Consider the following 17,220-nt stretch of genomic DNA (forward strand, 5'->3'; position numbering starts at 1 on the left):
AAGTAATGTAGCTACCGGTGCCTGAGTCAAGCTACCCGGAATATGTATAAAACGATGCTTCAATAAAGTTAGAAATAGTTTTAAAAAAATCTAAACTTACTCTTATATTTTCTGATATTTTCTGTAATTTTCAAGAAATGTTTTTTTTTTTCTTTTTTTTTTTTTGCTTTTCAAAGATGGATTAATTCATCCTGCGCTTTTATTTTGAAATGTTTTTTTTTTTTTTTGATCGAATGATCGTGTGGTTGCGTGTCTCGTGTCTGCGAGCACGCGCCCTGTCACGGTCACGGCGGTTTAAAGTCAGACGCGACGCAGACCGGAAGAGAAAACAAACTCGCAGGACTACAAAAACCGGAGAATAAAACAAAAACAACTACAAAAACAACAATAACAACAACGAAGAAGCGTGGCGCCCATTGGACGGAATCATAGGTGTGTCAGGAGGTGTGCGCGTGCTGCGCTGCGTCACTTCCGGCGGAGCATCAACAGCCCGGCTGACAGCGGCGGAGAGGAACGACTCGGTCGGAGCGGAGCCGAGCGGAGTCCCATCGCGGCGGAGCGTTTCGTCTCCTCCACGATCGGGGACAAGCGGCGGCTTTCCCCGGACACCTCCTCGGTAAACGGCCCCGCACTTCTTTTCTCTCAGGTACTTCCCCGCACTTTTCCGGAACTCCGCGCTTACATAAGCCCGCTTCCACGCCGCGCAGACGAACTTCCGCCTCGTCCTCTGGCGCCTTCGCTTTATCCAACTCCAACTTTTCCCGTGGTTTGTGTCTCCCCCACGCGTGACGGTTTCACGAACTTTACCGCCCCCTCTTCGCTTTTTGCAGCTGCTTTCTGGCCTCAGACGAGGCTCCTGCAGATCATTGTTCACAGTGTCTCATTGTGTAGACAAGCGCTTCCTGACCTCAGCTGTTTTTGTAATAAACAACATGGTGAGGCTTCATTCTCTGCAAGGAGGATAGTTTCTGTTGGCCAGGATTCAATCCTTTGCAGTTTTTTTTAAAAAAATGATTAATATTATTGCTTTTCCTGTGCAGCAGTTTGGATTCAGATGCTGAAATAGTGATTGAGGAACTCTTGGTGACTTTTTGGTGACAGTTATGCAAAAGGTCTCTTAAAGGTCAGAGCAGCTGAACAGACTCACAATTTAGTGATAATGGAGAAATAATAGTAGACTTGTGGCGGATTTCGTTTCTTCTTTTTGGTATCGATTGCGTTCTTTTTCCTCGAATAACCACGTCCACTGTCAGGTTAACGTGCATCATGTTAAGCTCCTGGTTTCCTCCGGTGACCTAAAGATAGACCCCTTCTGTCTGGGATTATGGTTCCTCAGGGACGTTCAAACACAATGCTGATGAGGTGATGTGGAAATATGGGCCAGGCCCCCCTTAGAAAAAAAAAAAAAATCATATCACCCCAGAGAGAATTTGACGTTTCACCTAATTTTCAATATTTCAAAACCGTGAATCCACTACAATTTAAAGAGGTTCAGACAGGAAGTTGTTAAAATGAGTTCAATCATGAAGGGGGAGTGGTAGAAAAAAAAAACATCTTGTCAAGCTCGAGAGAATAAAGTATAGGTCTCTCTCTGTAAGAGAAACCACATCTGGATGTGGTTCTGTTGTGACTGGAGCACAAATAGTTGCATAGAATGAAACGGAAAAAAATTCTTGCAGGGAATTACAAACACGCCGCATGAGATGCATGGCCCCTCTCAGACGTTCAGGTAATAACATTTACAAAGCTTTACAGATACATATTTGCATGTCTACCTCTCCGACAGGATGCCAGCTGAAATGTTTCGGTGTCTTGCCTGCCGGTTGTGACGTCATTGTCGGGACCTTCAATGCCTGACTGCAGCTGTCGCTGATCGTGTGTTGTTTTTTTTAGATTGTGCTGTTAACTAAACAAAATCCACAAAATCCAGTCCTTTCCAAGTTTAAATGTTAACATCCATAGAGCTGGAAAATTTAACTTTCTTAACTTCAACCAGATTTTCACTTCCAACTAAAACGTAACATCTGTCTGATTCCTTTCTGATGTTGACTTATGTTTCTTTCTTCTTTTTTTTTTTTTTTTGCCTTGTTATGTTGTCGACAGACTATTCAACAGTTTGTGTCAGACGATGAAATGTCAATGAGGTTACCAAAACATACAAGCGAAAAAACACTAATAAGGCCATTGTTCACAATGAGTACTATGATGTTTGCAGATGACATTGTGATCTATATTGAGAGCAGGGAGCTGATGGAGGAAAATCTAGAGAGGTAGAGGTATGCTCTGGAAAGGAGAGGGTTGGATGCAACAAGACTGAATACATGCGCTTGAAGGAAAGGTAGTCAAGTGGGACAGTGAGGTTACAGGGAGAAGAGAGTAAAGGGGGAGGATTTTAGATCCAATAATTGCTTTAGGAGAGTACCACATATGCAGTATTTTCTCTGAGAGTACTATAGGTTCAGTATTTGCCCCATGAATATTGATAGAGAAGTACAGAGATGGTCAGAAGGAGCTGTGTTGTGCCTTGGTAGATTCAGAAAAAGCAAATGACAGGGTGCCAAGATAGGAACTACTGCACTGTATGAGGAAGTCTGGAGTGATAGAGAAGTATATAAAAGTGGCGCAGGACATGTATGACAGCTGTGAAGCAGTTGTGTGGCTTTCCAGAGGGGTTAGAGGGGAGTTCAAGGTGGAGGTGGGACTAGATCAGGGATCAGCTTTGCAATGGTGATGGACAGGTTGACGGATGAGGTTAGACAGGCATCTCCATGGGCTATGATATCGGCAGATGACATTGTGATCTGTAGTGGGAGCAGGTGGAGGGATATGTAAGAGGTGGAGGTACGCTCTTGGAAAGGAGAGGACTGATGGTTTGCTGCAGAAAGACAGGATACATGCATGTGAACAAGAGGGACTCAAGTGGAACACTGAGTTGAGATGAATAAGATTGAGGACTTTAAGTAGTCAGGGTCAACAGTCCAGGGCAATGTGGAGTGTGGAAAAGAGGTGAAGAAACACGTTGAAGCAAGTTGGAACGAGTGGAGAACAGAATCAGGGGTGATGTGAGTCCTCTGTTTTGCGCAGACAAAGCTGTGGCGCAGGAGGTCGAGCAATCGTCTTTGGAACCGAACATTCGATTCCCAGGTCCTCTTAATGTGTCGAAGTCTTGTTTAGCAAACCCCTGGACCCTTAACTGCCCCCCTGGTGCCGAAGACAGCAGCTTACTGCTCACGGTTTCCCCACGGGAATTAATAAAGGATGAATTATCAAAGAGCTTCAGCCGGAATGAAAGAAGAAGTGAGACAGTGGTGAGACCAGCTGTACGGTTTGGAGACAGGGGCACTGGGGAAAAGACAGGAAGTAGAGTAGGGCCGGAAATCGAAGTGAAACTGGCGGCGAGGGCTCAGAATACGAAGAGATCCCCAAGAGGAGCTAGTAGGTAAATAAGATATTGAGGCTCTCTTTGGATACGATCAGGAGGAGATGCTGGATGTTCTGGAGATACAGTCAGACTGAGATGGTTTGGACATGCACAGAGGAGGGATGGTGAAGATCCAGTAGAAGAATGCTGAGGTTGGAGCTGGAGGCCTTGAGGAAGACCACACAGGAGATTTATGGATGCAGGGAAAGAGGACATGAAGTTAATTGGTGTGAGAGAAGAGAAAGCAGAGGGGGAAGGCGATTCGCTGTAGTGACTCTTGCAGGGAGCAGCTGAAAGGAACAAGAAGTTTATGAGTCCTTTCACCTTTGACTCCATCGATCTCACCTGCAGTACTTATCAACTTGTCACATTTGGTTTAGGATCTGATTTATCGATATTGTAGCTCTCACTCGTAAATATCATCACTGCTTTCCGAAAGTCCACTGGCTGTTGAAGTAAGATATTTACAGACTTAATACAACTTGAGTTTTATAAAGTTACAGACGTCTGCTGTCGGCGCGTCTGCCTTTTTTCAAAATGTTTTCCAGAAAGCGGGGCCTGATTTTGTTTCGAACCAACAAGTCTTACCTGAAACCGTCCACGGCAAGACCTACGAAGGATCTGGAGTAGCAAACCATCAACTTTATTTTTTAAAAATCAGTACTGAATGTGTTTTTTGGCACTTGGAGCGCCACGAGATAAATGCCATGCAGTCGTTGATTGCATCGAAAGAAAGAGCCGGTATTTCCACGGCTTTCATCTCCAAGCTGATATAACTCACTGGCAAGAATGAACTGAGCGACAAGCAAGAGACAAAAATTGTGATTTTTTTTTTCTCTTTTTTTTTTTTTTCTTTTCTTTTTTTTGGGGGATTTAGAATCAAATGCATCACCAAAAATAATTTACCTCCCTTTTCATCCGTTCAAGATATAGTTTTTTAGAAAACTGCGCTCCCTCGGCAGAGCGTCTGTTTATGAAGATGGGGGGAGAGGCTGTTGAGATATCATTTGTTTACCGTCAGGATTGTCAGCGTGACGTGGTAGCGTCGACAGCTTTCAGCACAATTGTTTTATAACAGCTAGTAAACCATTCCCCCCTGACTCCTTAGCAGGGACTTTTGATTTGCAAGAAACCCTCGATAAAAGAATAGAATATCCAGGTACATGCTTTATGTTATGGTCCATCCACATGTACGCATCCTAATGCACAGTCGCATAGTTCCCGCTCTTACACAACCGGGGCACGTTGTCAGGACCTGTCTGCAAGACAAACAAGAGCGAGCATGCTGTGATCAATCACCTCCTAACTTTCTGCCCTCCTGACTCAACAAACTGCTCCTTTTTTTTTTTTTAACTCTGATAGATGTTCTATCTCCAGAGTCCACTTGGCTCTCCAGCGAGTGTTTTAGCTGCGCTCCCTCGGCGCTCGGTGTGTCATCCTCAGCGGACGGATGTAGACTCCGTGACCTCCCGGCATTTGGTTGGTAATTTCCTGCTTGAATATTCTAATAACTGGATTTTACCTTATTCTTTGGTGGCATGGCGTGTTTACACTAGCATCACAATACCTGCATAAAACTCTTTTTTTGATGCCTATGACGGGTTGACAGTTGTAAACATTTTCTGTTTCACATTTCATTTTTTCGCAGATACAAAGGTAAGGTTACTTCTTGCATATTTAATTACATTTTTTTGATTGGTTTAAGATAGCAAGCAACTTACTCTTTGGATTTTCCCAATAATATTGAAAGCACTTGAGTAAATTTACTGGCTAAGGCAGGAAAAAATATTTAAGCAGAAGATACTTGTCAAAAACATGACAGTTTTGGTCCCTGTGCGCATTTAAATAGTGAAATGTGTTTTCAAATTGCACCGAGCCATTTAAAGGCAGTGACAATTGGGCATTCGAGATGTTAGAAGATTTACAATGAACTGATTTATTCCCCGGAGCGTGACGGGGTGTTAAAGACGCTTCTTTGTAAAGACCTCCTGTATCATGAAAAGAGCCTCACTTCCTGTTTTAAATCTATATTTAGTGCACGAACACAGCCGGAAAAGGCTTTGTTGAATTCTGACCTGACAAATGAATGAGACTATAGTGGAATAACAGCAGCATCTGGTGCAGTTACCGACTAGACATTCGAGAGAGTCATAGAACAGGCGATGACTCAAACAGATGTCCCCTAACTCCGCTGAGAGCAGCTGGAAGCTCCTTGGAACTCCCAGACACACACATCCACTCAGTGAAACAGACACGCAGTCTTCTCGAGAGCAATCAGAGGGAGCAATGGGCAGTATGTCTGTACGCCCAGATGCTATTAATACAACGTAAACACCAGCCTGATGGACAGAATGATGGAGTTAACATAATGGGCCTCTGTTGACTCTGTGGGCATGGCTCACTTACTTCCCAGTCAGACACTGCTAGCATGAGTGATTTATTACCTGAACGGTTTTTCAGTTTGTGAGTCGAGAGTGCTTTCCTGAGGATGAATATTCCCCAAATATCCATCCATTAAGATGCCGCCGCTCCGGGAGGAAAGCTCCGATCGCGATGGTCCTCTCGTGCTAATACGGCGGTCATTTCCAGCTCCAGGGGACAGGAGGGGATCTTTAAAGTGTGATAAATGAAAAAAATATATAAATAAAATGCTTTGTTCAGAATTGTTTATTGAACAGTCACATGTTGACAGAAAAAAAAACTCTTATCGTTAAGTTAAGAGAGACTCGTCCTATTTATAGAACTTTGTGTTAAATTCATTATTGGTACGATCAATCTCTTATGGAATTAAGAAAGCGGCGCTCAGTCCGTAGGGGCCGGATCCGCATCGCAGACAAGCTGTAATAATATTGAAGAAAAATGTACCTGTGACAGGTGATTTGAAACGGCATAACTTGGATTTTTTTCAGGTGTTGAAATTTTTTTTTTTTTTTAAAGACATGATGTTTTTCACATTGGTGCAATGTGTGTAAATCTACAAGGAGCGAACCCAGCTGCAGAGGCCTGGCTGATTGATGGCCCCTTTCAGTCCAAGCACCCCCCAGCAGGAACTGCTTATTGTTCAAAAGAGCTCAAGTGGAGTTTTGTTTTTTGTTTTTTTTTTCTTCTTCTTCAGTAAACTTGGACGCCATATGTTCTTTTTTTGAGCTTTGGTTTGTTCAGCGAATTCAGTCCTTGACAAATTAAAGTAAGGTTTAATTGCAATGATGAAAAATCACAATGTAGTACTTAAGGCAAAGTACGCATCTTATGAGCCGATGACATGTGCAATGACCACGTCTGAACACAGCAGAGCTCTTAAGATTCGGTCGCACTTCATTTTCATTTCCCCTTGCTTTCAATCTCTTCCCTAGTCATGTGAGTGAGGGGTTCTCCTCCCGGCGCTTCATCATGGCAGGGGATTTATACAGCCCCCCCTCCCCACTGGGGGACTCTCTCCTCGACAGCCCCTTGTGCGGAGACCTGATGGAGGATCTTCGTGACATCTCCCAATCCATCGGAGACGACCCGCTGGGATTCGATTTCCCAGAGTACCAGAGCGCCGGGTCGGGGTCCGAGAGCTCCATCGCGCTGGGTGAGTCGTCACGCATGCATTCGCAAATCTAAACCAAAACTTGGCGTCACCAGACCCAAGCCTTGGGTTTTCATGAGGTCAGTTTATAATATAAAAACTGGATCCTTTTCAGTCGATAATCCAGTCACGTTGCATTTTCGAACGACAGCCAGCAGATAAGTTGGATCGTTACGTTTTTTGACGTCCCGTCTCTGGCCTGTCAGTTATCACCTCCCTCTCCTGTTCAGCTCTGTCCGCGTGTGATAAGATTTGACGCAGCTCAGTCTCCGTTGATTGCATTTCTTCATTCACGCCCGGCGGTCCGACATCATCCCCAATCATCACTGTTTCCATTGTCGCAGCTCCGTGAAGTATTAACGAATAAAACTGAAAGTATCATGGTGATAACAAAGCCATTGTGACTCGCCCTCTGTTTACTGCCAGAATTGTTTTTGTTAGGAGTCCACAAAGATTCGGTGAAGCATTGAAGCAAACCTGTACTAATCCAGTCACGCTATTTTCACTTTAACTACATAAAGTTGGTTAGCGTTAGCTGCAGGGCTATCGCATTTAATTGCAGCAGAATATGGAATTGAGCAACGGTTTGAAAAAGAAAAACATCTTATTCTACCTGAATATCTTACAAAGGTACAAGCAGACTATTTCGAATTCCTGAATTAATTGAGTCATTGTCTATACGCTCAGGGACGCAATGGGGCGCCACACAAATATGGACCTCCGTGCCACCATGCCACCTACGAAATTCAAATATTTGAAGCCTAGAAACAGAACAATCTGCACTCAGAATGGCTAGCTAAGTCTATAACTAGGGAAATAGAGTAATGTTCCCAAAGACCTATTTTCCCAAGGTCCAACGTTCTAGAGGTCCGAGGGCCAATGACCCACTCGTATGTGCTCTGTGATTATTATGGAACACAGAGCCCTCAGCCTCAGGGAACACAGTAATGACCCTGGCTGAGCTCTGTCAAGATTTTGCTAAATAATACTGGCTATTGCCGAGCATTCCTTTCTTATAATGTAAGGAATGTGTGTAACATTTTTTAAGATAAGATAATAATCGTTTATTGATCCCCATAGGGGAAATTCTTGTGTCACAGCAGCAACAATAACAATAAATAAGAATATAAATATAAATAAAGAGACAATTAAAAGGACAACAACAAGGATAAAAATAGATAACAGATTTTTTTGTAATCCTCTTTAAAACAGATCTGTTGAAAAACAATCCAGCTTGGCAAACTTCCTAGCGCTCTCTCTCTCTCTCTCTCTCTCTCTATGTATGTATACATATACATATATATATACACTGCTCAAAAAAATAAAGAGAACACTTAAAAAACACATCCTAGATCTAAATGAATGAAATATTCTTATGAAATACTTTGCTCTTTCCACAGTTGAATGTCCTGACAACAAAATCACACAAAAATTATCAATGGAAATCAATTGTATCAACCCATGGAGGTCTGGATTCGGAATCACACTCAAAATTAAAGTGTAAAAACAAACTCCAGGCTGATCCAACTTTGATGTAATGTCCTTAAAACAAGTCAAAATGAATCTGTGTTGCTTCTTGAGTGGACACTATGATTTCACAGAAGTGTGATTGACTTGGAGTTACATTGTGTTGTTCAAGTGTTCCATTTATTTTTTTGAGCAGTATATATATATATATATATATATATAAATGACAGTAAGATAAGATAAAGTATTTAAAAGTAAGATAAGTAAAAGTAAGATAAAAATATATTTAAAAAAAAAAAATATATATATATGTATATATATATACACACATATACATATATTACATATATATATTTATTGAAAAAAATACATATATAAGTATATATATATATATATATATATATTTTTTTTTTTTTTTTTTTTCTGTGCTGCAGACACTTTGACCCCAGCCTCCAGTCCGTCATCAGGGGGCTGTGGAGCAGCGCCAGACCCCGAGGAGAGCCCCAGCCCCCTCAGCCTGGAGTGCAGGGTTTGCTCAGACAAAGCTTCAGGCTTCCACTATGGTGTCCACGCCTGTGAGGGATGCAAGGTGAGAATAACTGAATCAAGCACCGCGTGCATGTGTGCGTGCGTGCATGCATGTGTGTGAGAGATTGAGAGCCATAAACCTCGCCCGTCGTAATGAAGGGTTATTTAATTCCACTAGCATTTAAATCTAATAAATCGGTATCGTATCACTGATCTGACATTAAAACTATAGATTTGCAATCATTTGAGCTGTCTTATCACTTGTCACTTCTTACTAACAGAATTGCCATTTACCCTCATTTTGGCTTTGTGGCGTTCTGATTTGTTGAAAGTTGACAAATTTCATTTTTTTTTTATTCCCACTAATGTTAATGATATGGAATTACATTTTACTGAGGGAAAAAAAGTGATTGTTTTTTTTTTTTTTTTAAATTAACAAAGAACCATCAAAAACAAACATCATTCATTATGACATCCATATTTTGATGTCATAATGAACATTACTTATCACAGTTTACAGCAGACAAAGAAACCACCACATAATAAAGCATAGCGATCTGAACTGGTTTATAGTCACATATCAGTATATTTACAACTTAAAAAGAATATATGCATAGCAGTAAGAAAAAAAAAATATGTTTGGCAAGGGTGGCCTTGCCATTATGAGTAGCTGAACAACAAGATGTGGAAAAACACCGCATACACAGATGCACACTGTTAGGATATACATGTATGTATGTGTGTTTGGAGGCACACACACGCTCAACACATGCAACGCCTGGCTTGTACTAGCTTTTGACCCAAAGGCCAGTGGAAAGTTTGAGAGTTGAGACACGCCCCCCCCCCCCACACCGCTCATGTAAGGTCGGGGACACGGTGGCCTTGGCTGACTCGTCACCTCTCCCCTGCTTGGCACGCCACCAAAGTAAGTGATGGCAACAAACGTGCGCTTGTACACACACTCCACCGCTGCAGGCATGGAAAAAAAACAAACAAACAAAATACACAAAATCCCACTTTGCTACCTTTAGCCACTTTGATCTTATGAGAAGAGCGGCGCGGCGGGCGTCCGCTCCGTTGAAAGACTTTCATCATCACATGTTTGAAATCACCAGACCCCCTGCAGAAATACCTGAAATGCACAGAAGCGGGGGGAATAAAAGTGTCATGATGAAGTTCAATGATGAGAACATACCGTAACTGAGACCACAGGGCCATGCATTTGCATGCGTGCGTGTCCCTGTGTGTGTTCATAACCATTCAGAATTATCACAGCGTTGTTGTCAAGTCATGTGGCCTGCTAACGGTTGGCTGTTGCTGCTAATCTGAGGTGTTTTGCGTATTAACTTGTGACCTTGCATACTTTCCTCCCGTCAGTTATGTAGTCGCCTTTGTCTGACGCAAATACGCGTCGCTCCAGAAAGCTGCGGCACAGTTACATGGACAAGATCTTGAAGTTAGATTTGACTTTTTCCGATTTGGCTCATCTCTCTATGCTATTTTAACCACCCCTCCTGTTTCCCAGCTTGTAAAAAAAAAAAAAAAAAATCTGGTGGATTCTTCCACTCTGACCTGGCTCCCTGGCTCTGATCACTGTCTTACGTAGAGGAGATGAGATAGATGGACGTAGGCAGGAGACTAAGGTTTCACGGTCTTCACTTCTTTGGCCAAGTTTTTGCAGACTGACCTACCAGGTGCACACACAAACGCACACACACTGCAAAACCCCGCTTTTAATATCACTTAAGTTTTTGACCTAAATATTAGTCATAATATTAGTATAATTATTAGTATAATCATTAGTATAATCATTAGTATAATGCTCAACCTTTGAGAGATGAACATTATATATCATCACCCATTTAAAATAATTTTGTACCTTTTTTTTTTTTTTTTGTTTTTTTTTTTTTATATTTTTTCTAACATACGGCTCAGTTTTTCAGGTTTGTGAAAAACTTGCAAAAAATGAGTTAGGCGATTATTAAAAGAAAGCAACGATATGTATGTGTATGTGTTTCAGGGGAATGGGGGTTCCTCCCACTGTCCAAATACATGCAGTAGGTTATATCTAATTCTTCTTCTCCTTTCGGTTTCTCCCTCGACCTCCTCCGTCGAAGTTCATTCAAGAACCTGAATCGCATGTGAATGAGTGAATGAATGTTTGTATGTGTATATGATGTGTGAATGGTTGTATGTTTTGAAATGTGGCCCTGTGATTGGCTGGCGACCTCGCCTCTCGCCCAATGACCGGTAGGATCGGCTCCAGCATCCCCCCACCATAAGTGTAGGATAAAGGATAAGCATCACAGATAATGAGTCTATCTACATATGTACATAAATAGTCAGCAAAAAAACATACAAATAAAAATGGCAAAAAAATCTAATTATTCAAACGGACAGATTCAAAGTATCTGTAAAAGATGTCAGAACGGCATCGCGAACGTTTTAAGGGTAAACAGAATTTCGATTCTCGTGCAGAGAATGTTTTTTTTTTCCCCTTCTTCATGCCTTAACAGATATTTGGCATCCGATGTAGCCCAGCTCTACATCCTGCTTATTTAACTTAACACGCGAACCCCCCATCTCGTCAGGCAGCAGCTATTTGAGAGCCCGGAACATGATGACACTGACCTGATGCTGTTGCTAAATCCACCGAATGATGATGTTGCACCACTGTGGGGAAAAAAAAAAAACTCATAAAATAAAGTCATAAATTGCAGTTTCCATGCTGTATTGTAGGAACCCTGGCTGCAAGACAGCTTAAGATTAGGCAATATCTTGAAAAAAAAAAAAAAAAAAAAAAAATTCAGGAGCCCATTAGTCATCACTATATCATTACATCTGCCTATGTGTGGAAAATCACATCAGATAGGAGTGTACTGAGGAAAACAGGGATGCGCCCACTTGATGATATTTGATTTAAATCGCTTTACTCCCAGCCTTACGCGCACAAGACAGCATGGCCAAAATGATCCATCCCTGGTGCGAGCGATGATGCTGTGAAATTCATGTCAACAGCGGCGGAATAGAGACCACGCCATCCGTGGATCAGTGCTGGACGGTTTAAACCCCAGACCTCTCCCTGCCGGATTAGTAGAAGTCGTCCTCAAAAGTGTTTGGCTCCGAGGCCTTTTTGCCCCCAAAAGAAAGGCTGTGCGGCGAACAATTTGTTTTTGTCGTTCTCGCCGCCAAAAAGGCGAGCGTCGGCATCTGGTGGTGTGTCTACGCACACATAAAAAACACGCACGGTGGAGAACACATCTGTTTTTTACTCCTCGTGCTGTTCTGCTGTTTTGCAGTGTATTTTTGCATAATAACACATGGCACTAAACTATTGCACATGCTCTGACCCTCAAAGTTTCCCTCCTCACCAGTTTCATGAAGATTACATACAGTCCTCTCCCCCAAATTATATATCTTTGGTTAAGAATAACACGAAATGAAGAGCCACAAATTTTCCATGACAGCTACAGCGGCGTGTGACACATAATAACCCATAATAACCTTGTGTCTGCTGCTCCTCAACATAAAGGCGGCCAAGGTCTTGTGTACATGACGGCTGATATATTGCGTGACCATGTGGCTGGATTTAGATTGGCAGAAAATCCAGATTCCCTGTTTGAATGTGAGGGTTGAGGAATGTGCTGAGTGCGTGCGTGAGTGCGTACGTGTGTGTGTGTGAGGATCATATGCTTTGACACATGTTGCGTGTTTGGGCCTGCTGCTCTCTATCTTGGTTTGTGTTTAAGGGCTGCAGGATGTCTTGTTATTCCACTCTTCTCCAGAAAGCAGCGAGTTTACTGTGCACCTTTGAAGTGTATCTGTTTAAGACTGGATGTTGTTCCACTTCCCTTTCACTTCCACACAATGCAGCCCATTGTCTTATGTTGCACCATTAATGAAATGTATGGAATGCATCTAATATAATGATATAATATATATGTATGTATATATATGTAATGTATGGGGTGCTGTAGAATAACAGGTGATCGGTTGCCAGATGGCACCAGAACGACTACATATTTCAATTTTACATCAGCAACGTTGACTTAACCACAGGCAAGAAACCACATCCCAGTAAGGACTGGAAAAAAGAAAATCCCAACCTCAATAATTGATATTTAATAACAAATAATGATAAGTCATTGAAATGCATTGGCAAAATAGCTAATAATAATAATAATTTCAGAAGGCCCTGAAGCATTACTGTAATCAAAGGATGCAAATCATTTACTTATCATCAGCATTTGATTTTTTTTAATTTTTTTTTTTTAATAAATCTGTCCATGCAACATTGGTTTTCATTTCAAACATAATGAAGCATGTCATACATGTTTTTTGATAGGTGGTGTAGCGGTGCAATATAATAACCAAGAGACAAATTATCTTTCTTGATATTTAAGCTGGAATTGTCTTTTCCCAATCATCCATGCTTTCGTATGAAGATGGCGGCGGCCACTGTGGTGGGTTCTCGTTCCACCTCCTGAGTCAAAGGTGCCAGAAAAGTCAGCATGTGACCCATCTATTTCTCGGGTTTGATCGCCACTGTGTGTGTGTGTGTATGTGTGTGTCTGAACCAGGGTTTCTTCAGGAGAACCATCCGGCTAAAGCTCGAGTATGAAAAGTGCGAGCGCAGCTGCAAAATCCAAAAGAAGAACCGTAACAAGTGCCAGTACTGCAGATTTCAAAAGTGCCTCTCGGCGGGAATGTCCCACAACGGTAAGGCCCTGAAATGCACATTATTGGTGTACATACGATAATAACAAAACAACGAGTCTCCTTGCAAGTACATTAAGAATTATTTATCTTTAAAAATCAGGAAAAAATACAATCACAGGTTAAAAAACATCAAGTGGTAATAGAAAGTCATTCAGATTTTAATAAAAGTGCAACAAACCTCTTCTTCTTATGCCGGCATTTCAATTCACCTGTTAAGTCCTGTATCCGAATGCCATAGCTCATAACTAAGCCGATATAATTTTCTCATTCAGAGAATAAATTTAATTCCAGTGTATTAACCAGCCCTAATAAAAAGGCCAGTTGAACAACCCATAAAATTTTGTATGGAAAATGTGTGATACCGTCTTCGCAAATGGTCCGATAAAATCCCATCACCCTGCTCTAAGTTTCCACTTATTATGAACCGCTCGCCAGCGTGTTCAGGACATCAGGCTCGCGGCGTTCAAGTCAAACGCTCGTCTGCGTTCTCCGAAACGTACGACAACGTCGGGACACGCCCTGCCGCGATCTGGCTCCGAGTCAACGGGTTTTACGTTGACGAGCGTTTTTTTTTTTTCTTTAATAGAACAGAATCCTGCAGGAGCTTGACACTGAGAAAACGCAGGCCCTTATACTGCAGCTCCACATCTGCCCTGTCATCTGCACTGGCTGCCGGAGGGTCACTGAGTTTGTTGCAATGGCCTCCCACTACACACAGAGCAGTGTCAGAAACCTGAGAGGCTGATGGCGTCTTTCTCAGTATAGACATATCATTTGTGGGAAAATCTTTGCGTGCGCGCGCACACGGTTGCCCCCGGAGGGCGTCTCAGACATCGCCGTTTAATATTTCTAGAATGAATTGTATCGTTGATAAAAAAAATAAAAAGTGCTTTTCTTTCTTCTTTTCGTTTTTTTTTTTTTTTTCATCACGAATGTCTCGTCACACCAGCCATCCGGTTCGGTCGGATGCCGCAGGCGGAGAAGCTGAAGCTCAAGGCGAAAAGCGAGATGGAGGAGAGAGAGGAGGCCAGTCACATGCTGCCCGACCACAAAATTCTGGTCAGGCAGATCCACGAAGCCTACATGAAGAACTTCAACATGAATAAGGCCAAAGCCAGGCTCATACTCACTGGAAAGACAAGCAACCCGGTAAAGGAAGGATTTTTAGAGAGACAACAGAAACAAGATGTACTGTCCCTTCACAGCACCATCCCTGTCCATCCAAGCAGCCTTTCATCATCCACGACATGGAGACGTTCCAGTTGGCTGAGAGGACGCTGGCGGTCCATATGGTCCAGAACGGCGTCAGCCCGGAGACGGAGAGCGGCCTCCGTGCGGAGGATATCATCGCAGGTGTGGGCTTCAGGGAGCTCCAGCAGAGAGAGGCGGAAGCCCGGCTCTTCCACTGCTGCCAGAGCACTTCGGTGGAGACGGTCACTGAGCTGACGGAGTTTGCCAAGGCGGTGCCGGGCTTCCAGAACTTGGATTTGAACGATCAGGTCGGTCAGCCGTGATCTTTTGACCGTTGACGTTCAACGGGCAATCCTGACTCGGTTCCTCCGTCGCATTTAGGTGACTCTGTTGAAGTACGGGGTTTACGAAGCCCTCTTCACCCTTCTGGCCTCCTGCATGAACAAGGACGGCCTCCTGGTGGCCCGCGGAGGAGGCTTCATCACCCGGGAGTTCCTCAAGAGCCTCCGGCGGCCATTTAGCGACATGATGGAACCCAAGTTCCAGTTCGCCACACGCTTCAATTCCTTAGAGCTCGAAGACAGCGACCTTTCCCTTTTCGTGGCCGCCATCATCTGCTGCGGAGGTAAGGGAGATCACGTGAACTCCTATCATGAATCGAACCGACGTAGACGTGTGTGACTCGGCAAACAGCAGAATCCCCCTGCATGTCCTCCACCCTTATTCCAGACCGTCCCGGCCTGCTGGACGTGCCTTTGGTGGAACGGCTGCAGGAAAGCATCGTGCAGGCACTGCGGCTCCACCTGCTGGCCAATCACCCAGACGACGCTTTCCTCTTTCCCAGACTGCTGCAGAAGCTCGCCGACCTCCGTGAACTGGTTACTGAGCATGCTCAGCTGGTGCAGGAAATCAAGACGACAGAGGACACGTCGCTGCACCCGCTCCTGCAGGAGATCTACCGGGACATGTACTGAGAAGGTAGCAGATGGTCCAACATGAAAACGTATGCACCACCCACGTACTCAAAAACCGGGACTACATTTACTGATACTGTCGTGCATATCAGTGTAGCGTATGTAGCTTATCTCGCAACAAGAACAACAAATTTAAAAAAGGTTTTACGGGCTCTGCCAGCGCTTGCGGATAACCTGACCGCGTCAGTAATTTCAAACATTTTGAAATGACACTGTAGATTTGAAGTGAGTGCACTTTTCAAATGATATGCAATTAATTGTTAATGTTTGGCTCCCCCTTGTTCCGGGTTTGCCTCCAGGTGTTCAGCAGCTAATATGCTACAGGACTAAACGCAGCATTTACAGTATGTGTTTCAAACAAAGACACACGGTTGTGACTGCAGCGGTCCTGCATACGGTGTTAAAATGCACAAAATAGTGCCTGCTGTCTGTTGGCTTGATAACTTTCTCGAACATTATTGCATAATACATGTTTGTAAAAAAAAAAATGGAATTTGTTTATGTTTCATACTCTTATATTTTGGTGTGTGTTGGCATCTCATTGAACGTGGCCCTGTGCGGTGTGAGATGAGTGACGCCTACGTCAGAAAGTAAAACATGCTCTGTGACCTCATGTCGGTGCTTCCCCTAGTTTGATTATATCTTGAATGCATTTGAACAAATGATGATTTCTCTTTTTAATATAGCGTAGGTGTTTTTTTAACGTCCCCTGCATTACAAATGGTTTATTTCAAGAAGAAAATAACTTGTACAAAGATCAACTGTCACTTAATCGACAGGGGTAGATAACGCTGCAATGACCTCGACTTTGTTTTGACGTTTTCATATTCATCCCAGAGTCAAATACTGGCCGTAATTTTATCTCACCAATGACAAAAAGAAAGAGTTAACTGTGGTTTATATGTTGTGTGAACATGTAACAAACACAAGGAGGAGAAAGGGATATATCTACTATATCTGAGCACGAGTGAGACTCATCTCACAAAGGGTTTCCTTATTTGCTGTATGCTACAAGCTGTTGGAACACTGTACTTTTGTTTGTTTTTAAATAAATTATCTGGTTTATTTTACACAAAGCTCATTAAAAACGAATTTTCTGTATGGACAGAGTTCCGGTATGTGATTACCTTTAATAAAAGAAAACAACTGGTACATCCTGTTGAACTATTTCTTTGGTGTGAATTAGCTACTATACTTGAGCATTTCCATTTATGATGAGTAAAGGTGGGATATTCTCAAAGGTTTGAGTGTTCATCTTAAAAACTGACATGTGCTTTTCTGTTCGTGGGACATTAAAATATACAACTTCCTCACCGACTCTTTTTTTTGCATATAATTACCTATGCAGC

The 17,220-nt window shown here is 42.8% G+C and overlaps 1 protein-coding gene across 5 annotated transcripts; it reads left to right on the forward strand.

Moving 5' to 3' along the window:
• Nucleotides 1-294: 294 nt before the first annotated feature.
• Nucleotides 295-17,180, forward strand: LOC147234208 (peroxisome proliferator-activated receptor alpha-like). Of its 5 annotated transcripts, none has more exons than XM_086147033.1 (8): nucleotides 295-646; nucleotides 6,775-6,995; nucleotides 8,894-9,048; nucleotides 13,568-13,706; nucleotides 14,656-14,855; nucleotides 14,933-15,205; nucleotides 15,279-15,522; nucleotides 15,742-17,180. In XM_086147033.1, the coding sequence occupies exons 2-8, from the start codon at nucleotides 6,812-6,814 to the stop codon at nucleotides 15,894-15,896; spliced, it is 1,350 nt and encodes a 449-aa protein (XP_086003159.1). In that variant the 5' UTR covers nucleotides 295-646; nucleotides 6,775-6,811; the 3' UTR covers nucleotides 15,897-17,180. The 5 variants fall into 5 exon arrangements, with proteins under 5 accessions (XP_086003159.1, XP_086003155.1, XP_086003156.1 ...); XM_086147029.1 differs by having other exon boundaries at nucleotides 305-646; nucleotides 15,627-17,180; XM_086147030.1 differs by having other exon boundaries at nucleotides 305-616; nucleotides 15,627-17,180.
• The last annotated feature ends 40 nt before the right edge of the window (nucleotides 17,181-17,220 follow it).

Source organism: Fistularia commersonii, chromosome 5 (assembly GCF_037954325.1).
Source record: "Fistularia commersonii isolate RoL2024-O1a breed Wild chromosome 5, RoL_Fcom_v1.0, whole genome shotgun sequence".
Taxonomy (NCBI): domain Eukaryota; kingdom Metazoa; phylum Chordata; class Actinopteri; order Syngnathiformes; family Fistulariidae; genus Fistularia; species Fistularia commersonii.

Bases quoted from the DNA above. Each gene is read 5' to 3' on its own strand.
- LOC147234208 (XM_086147029.1), top strand. From the start codon at position 6,812: ATGGCAGGGGATTTATACAGCCCCCCCTCCCCACTGGGGGACTCTCTC. The intron at 6,996-8,893 runs GTGAGTCGTCAC...TCTGTGCTGCAG, and splicing joins CGAGAGCTCCATCGCGCTGG to ACACTTTGACCCCAGCCTCC. The intron at 15,523-15,626 runs GTAAGGGAGATC...CCCTTATTCCAG, and splicing joins CGCCATCATCTGCTGCGGAG to ACCGTCCCGGCCTGCTGGAC.